Source organism: Artemia franciscana, chromosome 4 (assembly GCF_032884065.1).
Source record: "Artemia franciscana chromosome 4, ASM3288406v1, whole genome shotgun sequence".
Lineage (NCBI taxonomy): Eukaryota > Metazoa > Arthropoda > Branchiopoda > Anostraca > Artemiidae > Artemia > Artemia franciscana.
The window spans coordinates 16,440,638-16,459,313 of NC_088866.1; the positions used below are offsets into that span (position 1 = coordinate 16,440,638).

The 18,676-nt window shown below is 34.7% G+C and overlaps 2 protein-coding genes across 2 annotated transcripts in view; both read right to left on the reverse strand.

Moving 5' to 3' along the window:
• The window catches only part of LOC136026070 (uncharacterized), an 83,522-nt gene that overhangs the window by 34,939 nt on the left and 29,907 nt on the right, over positions 1-18,676 (reverse strand). The gene's annotated exons all lie outside the window — the stretch shown is intronic.
• The window catches only part of LOC136026064 (sodium- and chloride-dependent GABA transporter 1-like), an 88,672-nt gene that overhangs the window by 16,819 nt on the left and 53,177 nt on the right, over positions 1-18,676 (reverse strand). Inside the window, exons 7-9 of the mRNA XM_065702256.1 lie at positions 17,049-17,142; positions 11,910-12,032; positions 4,609-4,761 (exon numbers count right to left, since the gene is read on the reverse strand). Of these exons, the coding sequence (XP_065558328.1) occupies positions 4,609-4,761; positions 11,910-12,032; positions 17,049-17,142 (370 nt within the window). The remainder of the gene's footprint in view (positions 1-4,608; positions 4,762-11,909; positions 12,033-17,048; positions 17,143-18,676) is intronic.

Here is an 18,676-nt window from a genome sequence, read left to right on the forward strand (position 1 = left end):
TTAAAGGGTTGTTGCCATAACTAGGAAACACTGCTGCTCTACATGGGAGCTATATCTTTTGTTAGCAACCTAGTTAAAAGAAAAGAAGTATGCATGCGTACGCTAGTCTAGTTTTAAATTGTGGCATCCCACAATAGTCTAATTTATAAACTGAAAGGCTAAGTAAAAAAATTCAATAGGTTAGATTGTTGATTTGTGATTGCTGATTTACTAAACTGATTGTTGATTTACGTTTTATCACCAGATAGCGTTTTTGCCATTTTTCCAGCAACATGAGGGTTTTTTGACCAAAACTACCCCACACTGTTACTCTACAGTGAAGTAATCTTCTTTTTTTGGCTTAATTAAATATGAAAAAATGTCTAACGCCCTCTTCCACCCACCCTAAAAAATTATAAAAGATAATAGCGATATTTAAAAGAGCAGAAATAAAACCACATAATATTTCTAACTCAAACCGAGAGAAATTAGTATGAATAACTAATTAAAACCCAAATTAAACTAAAGTAAAAAATGAATAATCATATCCAACATGTATTCCAATGTAACGGTTTGAAAAGTTGCTCAGTTTAGTTGTTCAGCAATTTTTCAGGAGCGACAAACGGTTTTAGGTTGAAACTTTCAGGGCTACTAAAATTAATACTTCTCTTCTTACAATTGAACCAAATGAAAAAAGTGTAAGTGTATCCAGGTTGTCAAAACAGCATAGGTAAACTTTTTTAGGAAGGGCATTAAGTTTTATTTTTCAGGGAAACTTAAGAAGGTGTCAACTAAATCAAGCGATCCTGTAGTAAGTGGGTCCAGATTTTCCAAAGGATATATATTATTAAAAATTATCGAAAAATTTTGTCCAGCATATAAATAATAAGCCAAAATATGAATTCTTAGAGGACAAAAAACAAAAATATTTAGAATGTTATTTTCTTAACTCAAAAAAGAATATGTCAATAAAAAGCGAACATAAATCAATTTAAAAAAAAACTTTTCCCATAAAAGAAGTTTTTCAAAGAAAAATATATAGCTGAACTGAACTGATCAAAAATGAACCGAATCAAACATGAACTGAACCAAATGAACTAAAACAAACCAAAACTGAACCAAAAATGATGAAAAAAGAAATCAAATAATTTTTCAAGCTTAGAACTACCACAAAACCCAAAAGGAGCAGAAATTACACTAAGTAACCAAGTCAAACTCAAAACAAAACTTAAGAGAAGTAGGGCTAACGCCCCCATACCTTCTAAAGAACAATACGTAATTTGTACTTCACTGGAAACAAAATTCATTTTCAATGTTTTCTCAGTTTTAACTTTCACAAATGTTTTCTCAGTTTTAACTTTCACAAATCCAAAGTTACCAAGACTTTTCGCAATGAATATCATTATGTATATAAATTAAACTGTCGATCCACAGTCATTTTTTTTTCAGTTATCTCGGTTATGATGTTGTTTGCTTTTATATATTTTTCCATCTTATGAGACATTAAATAAAAAAAAGCTTTCTCTACTTAAAGAATGGAGCAACATTAAAACTTAGAACAAACATTAATTATTACACAGATGAGGGGGGTTGCCCCCTCCTCAACACCTCTTTCTTCACGATAAAGTTTTTCAGTACTTAAAAAAAGTTGCTTATTGTTCTAATTAAACAACCCTTGTGTTTCAGGAGTCACTTTTAAAGAACTGGTACAAAATCGAAAATTTATCGTAAAGAGCGAGGTGTTGAGGAGGAGGCATCCCCCTCACATACGTAACAATTTATCTTCGTTTTAAATGTTGATGTTGCTCCTTACTTTCAGATGAAAAAAACTTGTTTTTATTTAATTTCAGATCTTCTTAAATAACGCCAGGTTATCCACGGGAAAATCCTCCTCCCCACGGAAATATCCTCTGGACAATTCCATCCTGGCAAAAATTTACCCCGGACAATTGCCCTTAACATCTCCACGTCTAACATTGAATCGGTAAAGAGAAATCAAGACATATAAAGAAATATTGTATAAGAGTTCTGGCAAATTCCTCAGTGTAAAATTTCCTCTGAAAATTTCAGCCCCTTGGAAACTTCCTTCTCCATGGAAAATTCTCCCCGTGCTGAATCCCCGAGCAGAAAATTCATCCTCCCCTCCCCGCCCGAAAAATGCATGCATACTTCTCAATAACAAATACCATACGTAAACAATGGGCAGATTTTATAACTGAAAGACCTGAAAGACCCCCCATTGGCTTGGGGAGGTCATAGTTATTGATATACTTATTGGAACTTTCAACTATGTTGAACAAAATATCTGAAAATTTTGATCGGACAATTTTGGGAAAACAGTGGCAAGGAAGGGGGCCTAGTGGCCCTCCAATTGTCTTGGCCACTTATAAAGGGCACAATAACTTTTTCTTTCCGTTAGAATGAGCTCTTTCTCAAAGTTCTAGGCCCACTGGGTCGATACGATCAGCCCTAAAAAAAAAAAAAAAAAAAAACAAATAAACGTGTATCCGTGATCTCTCTTCTGGCAAAAATTACAAAATTCCACGTTTTGTCAGATAGGAGCTTGAAACCTCTAAAGTAGGGTTCTTTGATGGGGTTCTTTCATTAAAATTATATTAATTCTATGAGGTCTTTCCGCCTTTTTTCTAAAATCAGACAAATTTTCTCAGGCTCGTAGTTTTTGATGGGTAAGACTAAACTTAATGTAATTTATTTATCTGGAATCAACATACTAAGCCAATTCTTTTAATATATCTATTGATATCAAAATTCTGTTTTTTAAAGTTTTGGTTACTATTAAGCCGTGTCGCTCCTTACTTGTTGTTCGCAACCACGAACTGTTTGATAGAAGCATTCAGGTTGAAACAGAGATTGTTTTAATTCGAATGCGAATTTTGTGCTGTTCCTTCTAACCCTGGGACTAATGAATGCAAGTTTCGAGCCGATTGGGTACATAAACTTTTATGGTGATTTTGGACTTTTGACAAAATCAGTCCCCATGACAAATCTGTTTTAGATGTAGATTTTATTATCAACCAAGTTACCAATGGTAATACAATTCTAATGGTTGAAGGAGACAGATTTTCACGAAATTAATTTGAATTAGGCTTAGCCTAACTGCAAGGGATTGAAGTGAGTGCAATCATGCCAATAAGTGATAATGTTCCTAAACTTAGTTTAATCTGCATAAATAACCGATGATAGGACTTTGGGAATCGAAAAGCGTTCTAATCATTGAATAAGTTGAGTTAGATGGGGTTGAACTACAAAAAAATCGATTTAACTGGAGATCTAGATGAGTGAGGGATGAATTGAATAAGGGTTGAGATGAATAGCATTGAGTTAATTCGGTTTAAGTTCAATGGAATTCAGAAGCTTTTATTTTAATTTTTTTTTAATTGAGTTACATTAAATAAGGTTAACTTAAATGGGACTAAGTTGCACAAGTTTGAATTGAGTTTGTGTCAAACAGGGGCTGAGTTGTAACGGTTTGAATTGAGGGAGGGGATTCTGAGATGAATGATATTTTGGTTAAAAGTACTGAGTTGAGCATTTTAGATTTAAATAGGGTTGAGTGCCATGGTCGCCATTAAAGAAAATGGGCTGAAATTTTGTTTAACAGTGAAAGCTGCAGTAAATGGTATACAATAACATGTAAAATGTCCCTGCGATTTCGAAGTAACGCAAAATTTTTGCTTTCGAATAAGCGTAAGAGACGGTGCTAAAATAGCTGAAAATAATAAGACCTTGGGTACTGACAAAGTGGTAAATATATATATATATATATATATATATATATATATATATATATATATATATATATATATATATATATATATATATATATATATATATATATATAATATATATATATATATATAATATATATATATATATATATATATATATATATATATATATATATATATATAAATATATATATTATATATATATATATATATATATATATATATATATATATATATATATATATATATATATATATATATATATATATATATATATATATATATATATATATATATATATATATATATATATATATATATATATATATATATATATATAGAAATTAGTATGTATATTCGGGGGTTCGCTCTCTTGTCAATACCTGAATTTTTACGCTAATTTCTGTTCCAATTCTTTAAGAATGACCCTTGAATCACAAAGGTAGTTAATTAGAATAAATAGCTCTTTTGAAACTACAAAAAAACTTTAGTACTAAATTTTAGTGGTACTGGTTGCTATGGGCACTAGTTGGAACTAGAATTTTTAGAATTTAGGTTTACAAGTTCAGAACTTTAAATGTAGATTTATTTATTTGTTGATGTTTTTTTTTTATGCTGAACAAATTCCTATAAACATTAGTAAAAACTTCCCTCTGTAAAAAATGGAATGATTTGCAAATTCTTGAGCAAGCTTCCTCCCATTGAATCAGCTGCAGTCTTGTTGAGGGTTGAATTGCATGGGATTTGGCTGTGTAAGCTTCATTTTTAGTAGTCAGTTTCAATGGGCTGAAATATGTACAGTTAGCTTGCATTTATTTGAATTGGGTGATGTGGGCATTATACACTTTAGTCCTATTAATATGAATTATAGTAATCTTACTTGCGTAACCATCGGAATTCCCAGCAGCATAAAAACGATACAAGATATAAGAGTGAACCACCGTCTGCGTGGTCGCAAATAAACTGGGAAGAAATCAACCATTCCAGTGATAAAAGCTTCGACGTTACAAAACTGACTGTCAATACCAATGATCTGAAATAGATATCTATTTAAAGAAGTAATCTTACGGGTCAACACATAACAGAGTACTATTTGGTATTTTCAAATTAAGCGCCCTATCGTTGCTGATTACTTAATTTTATTCTATTAATTTATAAAGCTTGAAATATAATTTATGAATAGATCTTCAATAAGCGCTCTTTGAGTCTTATGTGATGTCAAATACTATTTGGAATCATTGTTGATTACTTACATATTCAAAAATCTTAGGATATATACTATGAATAGATTGTTAATACGCGTTTTTTTTGTTTCATCTGTGATTTAAAATATCAATTACAAACTCTTGTGCAATCTTTTTTATGCTTTCAAACCAGATAAAAAGCCGCTGTGTTATTTAAATGTAGCATAATGACTGTTTGCAATCTAGATTATAAGAGACAGTCGCTTGTTTTCAAGCCTAACAAAGGAAAAACATAGACTCTCTTGTGAAAATTAAATCTGAAAGACACTTCAAATCCTCTGGATGGCTTTCTGGAGGCACCTCACATATACGTTATGTAATATCACATTGGTGATTGGATTAGAGCTACGGATACTTACCAATTACGTAAAGTAAGATGCAATAAGAAAAATTTAAACCTTTTTAATATAATGCAAACTAATCTATGAAGTATATGCAAGAGTGCCTTATTATAATGCTTAATAAATCGGCTTATTTTCAGTTATTCAACTTCAGTAGAGGTTGAAATCCTCTTTGATCCAATAAACCCGGCATAAGTCTACTATTTCACATAGCTAAAGCCGTAGTAAACTACCAAGTCATAAATTCAAGTGACATTTCTCTATTTCAAATATTTAATAATATTTGAAACCCCAATGAATAACAGGACCCAATTTAGCCCAGTCGGATAGTACTAAATAAAATAGACAAAATAGGACAAACGATCGTGCATTACGTGTTTTGAGAGCAGACTTTGAGATATAAAGAAACTGCTAATTTCATTAAAGGCTAGGTATTGGCTAAAATCTAGAAAAAGGACGAAACAAAAAAGTCAATAAACGATTCAAAGTTAAGTACCGAAAATGAATATATCATAATGGACAGATCTGCGAGAAATAGGGGTTCTCTTGCTTTAAGATCAACTTAGGAAGGAGAAAAACTTTTTGGTAAGTAACATTTCTTTAACTGTTTGTAGCCACCCCCTGTCTTTTCCTTAAACATTTAGTTAAAATAATATTATAGAACTTTTTTGTTACTAAGTCAAACTGAGATATCCTAAGATTGTGCTTTGAGCTGATTTGTCAGTTAAAGCCTTTTGGATTCCCTTTTGGGTTTAGGCCATAACCTTAGTTAGAGTCGTATCTTCACCTTTGAGGCCTTACACCTTTAATTATTGGAGCAATAAATCTCCCAAATAAGTTAAAATCTCCTTCGGATTTACTTTAGTAAACTAAGCTCTTTTCTGATCGCAGCAGAAAGGTGTTTTTACCCTTTAAATAGCATAAGATGATTCTTAGATTTTACTTTGATATGGTTACGGGTTTTATAAATTTCTCTTATCCCTTTTTCTTAGTCAAGGCAGAGTCAATCAAATCTACAGCATTATTGAAAGATAACTCAATCTGAAAATCGATTAGTCTTCGGATTTGTCCCTTGTTTTAAGGACACCAGGGGAATCTTTCCCAGAAACTTAAAATTACTGTTAACTGTGCAGTGGTGAAAATTAACTTACAATAACCAGTTGCTAACGTGGCAGGTAACTCGCAAGGAACAGAAAGCTAATGGGTTCTGCCCCCCACAGCTTAGTGTCTCTTGGAACTTAGCTCAGTATTTAGAATAAATCTCAAACATATAATTGGAATTTCCTAGACATTAGTTTCTGTTTACCTCTTAGGTTCGTTCTCCGGTGAGTTTGAATCCTAGGGGGAGGTCCATTAATATGGTCGTAAGACCTAGACCGTACAAAATGTCATCGCTAGGGTCTTAACGCCTGGGGTATACAGACTGTAATTCATAAACATAACGCCAAGGGTGTATAAGCTTTTTGTGGGAAGGAGTTAGTTGTTCTGGTTAAGTAAACGGAAACCAGAATCAGTACGTAATTTTAAACTTTTATTCCGTTTAAGTATCGGATAAACAGAAAAAATAGATTGAAAAGTGAATATATTGATAAAATTTAATTGTTTATAGATCAAATTAAGTATTTTTATGATTAAGATTTGGTTTTATATATGTTGCAATCTTTGCAGAAGAAGATAAAAATATGGAGTTACAGATTGTCACTTAAAAAGTGATGGACAATCCCTTTCAGGGCGCAACCACACCTCCAAAACTAACCGGGGTAAGGACCCCTCAACTATGGCCTCACAAAGCCAACCACATACAGGTGTTAACAATTCTGAGAACGAGGACGAAAATTCTTTGTACTGCGATGATGGGCAGTCGCTGGAAGACACCAATCATGGAGCAGACAACAAGACCTCTCTGGCAGAGTTCCTTGATCTCATACATAAGGTACTGGGTCTAACAATTTGCCCCAGATCTACCACTACCGTCCAACAGCCCTGCTTGTTGGCAGAGCTGGTTTTGCCGATTGAGCCATTCAAAAGAAAACAGCTTAGGGCTATGGTTAAGGACCTTAATCGCCAAAGCTGAAAAACTGCGTCAAGCAGAGCTTAGAAGAACTGCAGTCAAGAACAAATACTAACTCATTCTTAGAATGTGGTGCTTTCTTTGACCTTCCTGACATCCTGCGCCCAGCGAGAGCTTACAAGCATCACGACGCACCTTTGTCTTCTTAGACACCACGCTTCAACCTTGATATCAGTTTGTTGTCACCAACTGGACAAACAAAGGACATAAATTTCACATTGATACACAAAAGGTCATCCTTGGCCTTAGTGTGTACCACCAAAGTGACCCTGAGCCTGCTTTCGTACAGTGACCTCTTGTTAGGTACTATCATAAAAATATTAAAGGCAAAGATTATCTCTTTTGCATTAACCCAAAACTGACGAAGCTCTTGAAATCTGTCACTAGATGTCAGTAGTACCTTTCAAATATTTTTTCTAGAACATGTTCAAATTTGAGGCTAAAAAATGAGAAGAAATAACGCTTGATATCAATTTTTGATTTGACTGAAGAGACTAGAATTAAACTGAGGTCATAATCTCTAGAAGTTGAATTCTGCTTTTCCACCAATTTTAAGGACCTGGCTCACAAACTGGGGCGTTACAGGGTTCAAGGCAGGCAGTTTGACAACCCTCCTTCAACAACGAAGCCAACAACATTTTCGTGGCTCAAACACCCTTTTATTTCCCTGCGAAGAAGGGAAGACTAACAATAGAAAAGGTTATACCTTCAGAAGGCCGGGAAGACAACAGTCGAAATTCACAATAATTGGTTCTTGGTGCTAACTCTAAGTTCTCTTCCCATAGGAAACCGTCTGAATGTCATCAAAAAGGGCTATTGTCTAGATTTCAGAAAACACCCTCCTCTAATATGTATTAGTTCATGCTGAGTGAGAAACCAAAGTTGCAGCCTATGTGAAGGAGTGTATATCTCACGTTTGTGATAGATCTGAAGATAAAAAAGCTATTCCTGACTCTGGAAAAAATCAGACCTTGATCCATACAATCAAGGGAGTTCCAGGAAAATCGCATACCTCAATACGGTAAATCATTAAGTTGATTAGATTCGTCAATGTGGCCTCATGAACCGTTCCTTTTAAAATACTGCATCTAAGAAAACGTCAAATAATTCAGCTGTGAATTATACAGACCAAGTTGTGGAACAACCAAGATGTGCACATCTCAATTACAACAAGGATAAAAGAGGTATTTACCGAGGCTGAAGAAAGATTGGTTGAATCAATGTCTTCCTTTCAAACAAACAATCGTCTTCAAAACTATTTGTCACTAAAAACTCAGCCTACGGAGGGGAATGGTTATCTAGAAACCCCACATCAGGACTCGTCGGAGACTTGGTTCTCTGGAGGAGAAATCTCTTCCTATAAATTGCCTCGAGATGAGAGTCCTAGTCCAATATTGGTTAAATAAACACAGATATGCTTTGCCTTCATTTGTCCTATTCTCAAAGGTTCTAAAGAAGGTTTGAAAGTCTGTGAACTGCCAAATAACTCTAATTAATCTAAGATGGTTTCACTAAGCTTTGTACATGAATCTTCCCAATAAACTAGAAGACTTACGTATACCCTTAGGAAATGAAACACATCTACTCCAGCAGAGTTAGCTTTACCACCCAGGACTAGGAAATCTATATTCATATGTCTTGAAGATATCGAGCGTGGACTCAAAAATAGAGGATTTTCTTAGGAATCAATCCGTGGAATTGCTTGGCCCCACCAACGATCTACCATTCAATTGTATAATGGAATGTGGCAAGTATTTGTGGGTTGGTGTTGTCAAAGGAAGATTAATCCTCTTAGAGATAGTAGTCAGAGAGCTGCCAATAGCATGATATATCTGAAGACTGGTCAAAATTACGGGCCATCAACGATAGAACGTTATAAAGCAGCAATGTGTGGTTATAAATAAATAACATAACAGCAATGTAAATGTTATAAAGCAGCGAAAATGATACAGAATTTTTGGCACGAGTCAATGCAAAAACAGCATGATATTTCTTCCTTTGAACCTGGGCCTTATTTTAAAGTATAATAGAAGTTCACGATTTCTCGACATATCGATATGAAAGATCTTACTCTTTAAACAGCATTCATTTCTGCTATCGCATCCTGGTTCGCAAAGGATTAAAATATATGACTTTTCCTTTAGTTCAGGACAATTTTTTAAGAATTTTTCATGCTTCTTATCCCTTTTTAGTATATACTTTATGCAGTTGGGCTGGTGGATTTGAATTTTCTATGGCTAGGCCAGAAAATTCTTTGATTAGATTGGCACGATTATTTTCTGCTAATGTCGTGAAATTACGTTCTTCAAAATATCAAACCTCATGCTGATGCCCATACAATCCAAACCCTTGTTTTTTCTGCAGTGGAGACATGTTGGATGGAAACGGACCCTGAGCAAAGCTATGGAAGCAGCAGCACAAAAAGTTTTTAAACTTTTATAGTTAAAAAGAGTATTTAAAAACATTTTTAGTATTAAATTTCGCATTTTAAAGTATATATATATATATATATATATATATATATATTATATATAATATATTTTATATATTATATATATATTTATATATATATATAAATATATATTAATATATATATTTATATATATATATTTGGTACTGTGCTGACGACGGCCCTAGGACATAGGGCCGAAATATTCACTGAATTGAATTCCACTGTCCTGAGAAAATTTCCCTATCGTTTCTAAGTTGTGTTTGTTTGTTATGGAAAGGCAGTGTAGTCTTAGTCACTATTTATGGTTACAATATCAGTGTGGGAAGAACTCATTGAACCCCTGAAGCCACTGGAACACGATACTCCACCCTAGCAGAGGCCAGTAGTAGCACTGATGGAGGTGCACCACATACGTTGGCACCACCAGGATAATCTTCTTCTAGTCTTCAACCCTTACTAGGTATAGATCCATATTCGTGTCAAGTAAGAAAAGTATCGTTATATGCACAACCAACGTCTAGTTTGGCAATTAGAAAAGGAAGAAAAGGTTTTTCATTCCTTTGTCTAAAACAGCACCATAAGAAATGGTTCTAGAGGTGGCTGGAATGATTTCTTCTTGGTTGAAGCAGGCCATAATTATGGCATAAAAGGTAACAAAACGAGACCGTAGAAAAGTGAAAGCGCACGACACAAGATACATGACTGCATCATGGGCACTATCAAAGTCATTTTCACTAGCTTGTGTATCGAGTGCAGCATGCTGGTCTTCGGAAACTACTCCCAGACGACATTACATTCATGAAATCAAGGATCGAACTAATATTCTACATTTTGTGGTAGTTCAGACATTTACATATTCTTATGTAATTAAATTATTTATTTTTAAAGTAAAAGGTTAAATTGGCCGATCAGTGAGCCCACCACAAGATCCGTCGGAATCTAAGCTTTCTTTAAAGCAAAAGCAAAACTTTCGTATAAAAGTTCAGTTTGGCTATTCAATACTTACGTCAAATATTGATACATGCATTCCCTTCATCGTCTCCACTCATCAAGAGTCATTGAGTTAGAAGGGATTTAGTTCAAAACAGAAACCAAGTTGATTTAGACATTAAAGAAGAATGCAGATCATTATAGAAACAAATATTTTACAGAATTGTGTGGTATATTAATGTCATCTTTGCATTGCAAAAACCGGAGAAGCTTTGGTATCAACGTGCCATATATACCAACGCATGAGGAGATTATCGGCAAGCCGAATTAAACTTTCATTAGATGGTTTGGTTTTGAACTGGGAACAGAGAGTGTATAATAAATAGTCAAGGTGATCTTTCTATTGAAGGTTGTGATTTTAGCCGAACATTCCACGTTGTCATCCTGACACTGATAAGCCTCAATAATAATAGACAGCAATTTATTTAAAATATAAAATAGCTGTATAGTATGGTCTTGATTTTAAAGTGAATTCACAGAAACATGAGTTTTTAATGAGCAATGTTTGGTCCCTACACGATGATGTCGTGCCTTCTGTGTCGATTGGGAAAACAATGATTCTCACTGACACCGTATGAAAGGAATATACATTAATTGGTCTTGGGTACTCCTTTGTGCTACTCTTTATCCAATAAGAAGCATTAAAAATAATATTTTTGTCCTGTTGTTTAGTTTGAGAAAGATAGAACGAATAAGGTACCTATTTTACAGATTGAGGATGGTAGGTTAAAAAAAAATCCAGAATCCAGAAAGTCTAGCCAGGGTCCAACAAAAAAAAGGCCCCTAATGGGGCGATAAAAGGCTACAAAAATATTTAGAGGAACTTTGTGGAAGGGACCAGAAACAATAAATCTTAAAATGAAGTGTCCTGGAGGACGATTACTTTCGGCTTACCTGGTCTCAACTGGCGGGCATGCAATGAGCTTGTACTAGAGTAACTGATGTGCTTAATTTACTTTTCAGGCACTGTTATAGAACAATCAGATTGTGCCAGCCATTAGTCATTATCAAATATTGCAACTCTGCTTAACTTTGTTTCTAGCTAAATATGCGACTAAATTCTTGCTTGGGCATTTTACTTACAAGCACCATGCCGAAAAAGATGGCAGACCAAGCAGGAGATCCGGGCAGTTCCAATACTGCTGATGGATAAACAATAAACAATAGTCCAGGTCCCTCGGTTGCTACGTCATCAATTGTTTGATTCTGAAATTAAAAACGAAATGGATTTCTCCTGAAAGGTACGATACAAAAATATTTTAAGTAGCATTGACAGCCGTTAATTTTTTTTTTTTGGGGGGGGGGGGAAGAACTTGGAAAAATAACAAATAGGAAAGTCTGCAATATACACATTCAATGACAGAAATGGAGTGCTTCAATATACAAACTTATTGAACAAATTCAATACAAGAAGCCAACTCTTAGGTAAGTCTAGTAATCTAGTTTCATAGCATCTTATTTGAACCTTCTATCGCTCATAGGCAGGGTGGAGGGATCTCTGGGCTAGGAAACATCATACTTTTTATTTGTTCTTATGATATTCACGCATTCGCCAGTTTTGTTTATGAATGTTTTGTTTATGCGGTTCAGATGAATAAAATAGTAAAAAAGAAGATACTAGTAAAAGATATAAGATTCACATTAAAGAAACATAAAGATGCATAAAAAGAGACAAAAAATACAGAAGTTAGTGGAATAAATTATAATTAAATATTTAGCACTACCTCTTTGTCATATTTTTTTTTGTGTACAATGAAAAATTTATTGCCAGGAAATTATATTGCTAGTAAATTAAACATACTACTTATAATTACGAAGAATTTGTGAAATGTGTCTTGTTTTAGGTGAAATAATTACACTATATATATATATATATATATATATATATATATATATATATATATATATATATATATATATATATATATATATATATATATATATATATATATACATATATATATAGAACAAGGCCCTGGCCCTCGGCACATGGGAGGCGTCTATATATATATTCTCACTGTCGCTTGTCTTCTAAACACAGACAGTTTGAGCCTGTTATTGAAGTCATGACGTCCAAATAGACCTTGAATTAGAAGTAAAATAAATAAATAAATAAATAAATATAGTCGCAAATTTGATGGCAGGCCGTTAAGCCTCTACAAAACAAAAATCTTAATTTGCATTTCTTCTAAATTTGCATAAGGAGAAAATGTCACTTGAATGATATTCATCAACTTCCTTCTTGAATGTCCTTAGGTTTGTGGAGCAGATTACTCTTTCTGGTAAGTTGTTCCAATGCTGAACAACTCGGTTGCCGAAAGTCCATCGGCCCATGTCCTTGTAAAAACGTTCCATACTCACTTTGTACTGATGTCCTCGGAGATGATTTTTATTGAACTGCACGATTCTCTGGGCTGGTACGTTATCATAGGCTCCATTGCAGCGCGTGTGCATTTCAATAAGATCACCACGATGGAATCTATAGGCGAGGGTTGGGATTTCAAGCTTTCTAAGCCACTCTTCGTAGGGAAGGAAGCGTAACCTGGGAGAGAATTTATTTATCCTCCTCTGAACATTTTCGAGAGCATTTATGTCCTTGTTGTAGTATGGTCTTGTAGAACAATGTCCATACTCAAGAATCGGGCGGACAAGGGACTTATAGAGCGTAGCAAGCATTTTGTCGTCCTCGCACCAGAAGTTTCTTCTGATCATACCAGCAACTTTGGAAGCCTTCTTGACGACAGCTTCATAGTGGCTACTGAAGTTCAGTTCAGAATCCACTAAGATGCCCAGGTCTCTTTCTTCTCTACTAAGAGTGAGTTCAGCGGAACCAAGAAAGTATGAGGACGAAAAGTTTTGTGGACCCAGAGTGAGGATATGACTTTTCTGGGTATTGATTCCATGATCCACTTCTTCATCCAGTCATCGATTCGTTGGAGATCCGCCTGCAGGTGGTGAATGTCTTCACATGACGAGATGACGCGATAGAGCTTTGTGTCGTCCGCGTAGAGAAGGATGTCAGATTTGATGCCCTCAACTAGGTCGTTGATGTAGAGATTAAACAGAAGGGGGCCGAGAATTGACCCCTGGGTTACTCCGCTAAGAACTTCTTCTTCGGTATTGCTGAGACAACCTTCTACGCACACAACTTGCTTTCTGCCAGTTAAGAAGTCCGTAATCCATTGAAGAAGACTGAATGAGGACCCGGATGAGGAGAGACCGTATTTCCTGAGCTTCTTGACGAGACGCTTATGGGGAACTTTGTCAAAGGCTTTCTTGAGATCCAAGTATATGAGATCAATCTGGAACCCCTTGTCGATGTTTTTCTTCCAATCATCTGTGGCACAAAGCAGTTGGATCTCTGCAGATCGTTCCTTAAGAAAACCAAACTGCTTTTCAGTAAGTATTTTTTCTCGTTTTAAGTGTTCTAGGGTGTGGTCTGCAATGAGAGACTCGAGTACTTTACACGTAATACAAGTGAGGCTTATCGGTCTGTAGTTTGATGGGTCTTCTCGTTTCCCACCTTAATTTTTAAGGTGGGAAAAATTAAAAGTAGTTGTAATATAAAATATAAAATATAAAACTACTTAATTTAAAAGTAGTACCCTTGAATTTTTTAAATCTGTAATTTCTGCCTCTGCTTCCCTTTTGTCATTATAAAAGAAGTATCGTCGAACCTTTATTTCTTTTAATCGATCAGGTCGTGGGAAGAAAATTACTCATTTTGCCTCGGCTTGTCTTTTGTCATTACGAAAGACATATCTCCGAACTTTTGTTTATATTAGTTATTCAGGTTGTAGGACAAAAACATGTTTTTTTTTCCAACGATTCATCTGGTCTAGGTTTACATTTTCAAAGGTATCGTAGGCATTGATGAATACGTTCGTTTCTTTTAATTGTTCAAGTAGTGGGATGAAAACTTCTTCTTTTGCCTCGGCTTGTCTTTTGTCGTTATGAAAGAAATATTGCTAAAACTTTGTGTACTTTAATTGTTCAGGTAGTGGAACAAAAACTTCCTTTTCTTCCAACGATTTATCTAGTCGAGGTTTTTGATTTTCAAAGGTATGGTAGACATTGATGACCTTATCCATGTCAAAATCCAAAATACAATAATCATCGCTATCATTTTTAATTTGTTTCGTTCGCTTTACCTCGGCTTGTCTTTCGTCATCGTGAAATACATATTACCGAATCTTTGTATTTTTAACCAAGGGCTGGTAGGCATGCATGATCTCGTTCCTGTCAAAATCCCAAACCCAACCATCGTCGCTGTCATTTTCAATTTTGACGCGTTTTAATTCTCTTTGTCCATTTAAAATTCTCTTTTAATTCTCTTTGTTAATTTTCATTGACTCACTCACATATTCTGTATCGCATGTCTTCTAACCACTTGTGCCTTTGCTCTTCATTTTTATTCTTGACATACCTTCACTGTTCTTCTAACCAGGTGTGTGTTTGCTCTTGATTTCCATTTTTAACCGCATTGTTGTGGAGACTTTCTGACAAACTTCTGAGTGTCAATCCATATTTCAAAGGAAAGCACACTTCTGACAGGAAATGGAATGTTAATGAAATAAGGGTCCTTACCGTCCTGCCTCTTCCTCAAGTTTTGGCTCTGATGGTATTAAAAGAAGTTTCACGTAATACCTCTGCCATACGTGGTCAAATTGGAACAATAGCCTGCTTTTGTAGTGCGTCTCGTACCACTATTCCTCTGGCGTATATTTTCTCACTAGTCAACGACTGAGCTCTTATGCTAAGCGGTGGGTAATCAGTAGTGCTAGATCTACCTAGCAGATGAGTAAACGGCAACATTTTCCTTGAGTCTGTCAAACACAATGGGCAACATTCGAAACCAAACGAGGCGTGCACTTTCTTCTACATCTGGATAACCACAATTCCAACAGAGAATGTCAGACTACGAGGTGATTTTCAGAAATATTTAGCCGGGTGAAAATTGTGTCTACATTTCGTGGAAGACGAATTTCCCCATTCAACAGGGATATTTTCTTAGATCAAGGCTTCTTCCCCTCTGCACCAACGGGCAGACCAGCAACTATGGTACCTAAGAACCCAACCCCCTTGGCATGGTCCGAGAGCCCTCAGACCAAAATAATCTATAGTTATTTTTTGAATAAGGGTGATCTTTCCCGTCTGTTTCCACTGTTAGGCTATTGTTTTGGGGCGACAAGCCTGCAATTGGGGACGCACCCAAATAATTACTGACATACCTTAAAAATATGAAATAGAGGAAGACAGAAAGCAAAAGCAAAGAATACCACAAAAAGAAGCATGGAGAGTCACCTAAAATTTGCGGTGACGTTGAAGACATCGAGCCCTTCGATTTTGATTCCTGTGCGGTAAACGATTTATTGTTATGAAGTTTCTACTTAGCAAGAGTTGCGTGGAGATTTTTATGTTGCTCAAATAAAAAATGTCAATCAAGCTGATTTTAAGGTTTTGTTCATGAGAAAAGAACACAAAATTCGTGTTTCCAGAAATGCCAGATAAGGAAGACCTCAGCGTGGACAACATGACTTAGAAATTACCTTAACCACGAGGCTTGGGAGGCACAGAAAAAATGTACTTAGGATTAGTCTGTGACTACAATCTTAGCTGGTTCAGACTATGCTGAATTGGTTGGCAATTCAATACTTTTGTTGCCATTTTGTATACCTGAAGTTCTGTTTTCTTACTTCTAATAACTTTATACATATTAAAAAAAGAATATATAAAATCCAACAGATTAGCTTGGTGTTCAAAACAAAGTTGAAGCCATCCAATCCAACCCGTGGGATTTTTTTGAAAATTTTCAAAAATGAAAAAAAGTAAGCAAATTTTCCCTTTTTTATAAAAAAATCTGAAGGTATTTCAATGGTAGTCTTAATATATTCGCATTAAATGAAAAGTTAGAACAACAGATGAACTAATGGTTCAGAAGATATTCCATTAAAAAAAACCGTCACCGCGTCAACTCGACTTCCCCTATGATTCATCTTTAGCCAAAATTATATATATATATATATATATATATATATATATATATATATATATATATATATATATATATATATATATATATATATATATATATATACTTCTTATTTGATTACAGCACAACCATTGTTCTTTTAACGTATGCAAATAAATGGGCTTTTCTCTGGGGTTAAAATTAATAAATACAAAATCATTGTAAGTTCTATATTTTTCAAAATTACTGACCTGAGACTGTGCAAGATTTCCAAGAATTGCAAATGTAATTGTACCAGTTAAGAGACTTGTACCAGTATTGACAACACAAGTTATTATTGCATCTCTAAAAAAAGAATGCTGCCACTTTAGTGCGTTAAACATAATAAAAACATATGAATATGTTATGCATAATGTAGGAGAGATACAATTTGACCGAAGGGATGGTTCTGCTTCCTAAGTTGCTAAACATTGTTGCCTGTGATGTTTTTAACTATAACTTAGTCATTCCGAAACAATATCAATACATTAATGCAATAGAAATTATCAATGATTTCCTCTTCACTAAGGTCATTTTGTTCATAGAATATCGTAATAATTTTGCCAAAAGTTTCTTGAGTGGGAGGGGTATTCTTCAAAATATAACCAATTTGTGAAAAAAGCTGGAATATAAAAAATAAAAATTATCAAGGATTTGCTTTTCACTATCTCTCTCTCGCTGTATCGCATACATTGTGTGGACACTTAAATATATTCAGGCCCCCAACGTCAGAATACTTCACGCGCATTTTTCATAGTTTAAGATAGTTGTACCTGTACCATATATAACTGTGCACCATGTGTATGGAATAAATGGTATCTTGTTTTTTTACGGCAGATTAATGAAGCCTTTGAATCCTCTTGATACCTTCCGTTTAGTTTTTGTAATATGAGGGTGTAAAATTCAAATTTATATTCACAATGCCCTACCTATCTATTGTATCCCACTTTTACTCTAAATTAAACATTAGGATCTGAAAAATCCAAAATTTTAACTCCAAAAGTTAAGATTAATCTCATAGTTACGTACAATTTGCCATTTTCATGCTGTAGAAATTGTCCCCCTCCTCTCTCCCCAGTAAATATCATTTTCCCCTACCCTTTTCTAGGAAATTTGGTGCATATGCTATTTGAGCAGTATAGCAGCATGAGACAGTTGCTGTACAAAATCTGGATTTTGGACCTCATGAGATAGGTGAACACATAACTGAGTGCGATTAAATTCAGTGGAACCGACGTTCCACTGATCCTTTGCTCAGTTCAATCTTCTTGAACTCAACTATGTTCAGCTCGACCCCATTCAAGTCAAACCTCCTTTGAACTAACCTGTGTTCAATTCAACCCCGTGGAACTCAATTCCTGTTTAATTTAACCCCTGTTCAACAAAACGCTTTATAACTGAATATCGCTTAATTTGACCCCATTCAATTCAACCAAATTCAAATCAACCTTAATCTACTCAGCGTTCAATGAATTCCAACCTTTTTTTTAAAATAAAATCCGACCTAATTCAACCCCGTGTTATTAAACTTGCGTTTAACTCAGCCCTATGCAACTCAACCCTATTTAACTCAACTCAATCTGTGACTACGATAGTCCAGTCTTGAAAGAATTTACAGATTATATTAAGTGCCTCAACGGTGCCACAAAATGGCTTGATCTCATTCAACTCAATTTCATGCAAAACAATTCTGTTCAAATCAGGCTCATTGAACACATTTTAAAATTCCAATATAGCTTAGTCCACTTTAATTCGATAATAAAACGCTCGTCTAAATCAGATTTTTCAAGGAAGACTTATTGTGTCCATTGTATAGATATACGGCATTATTTTCGCTCTT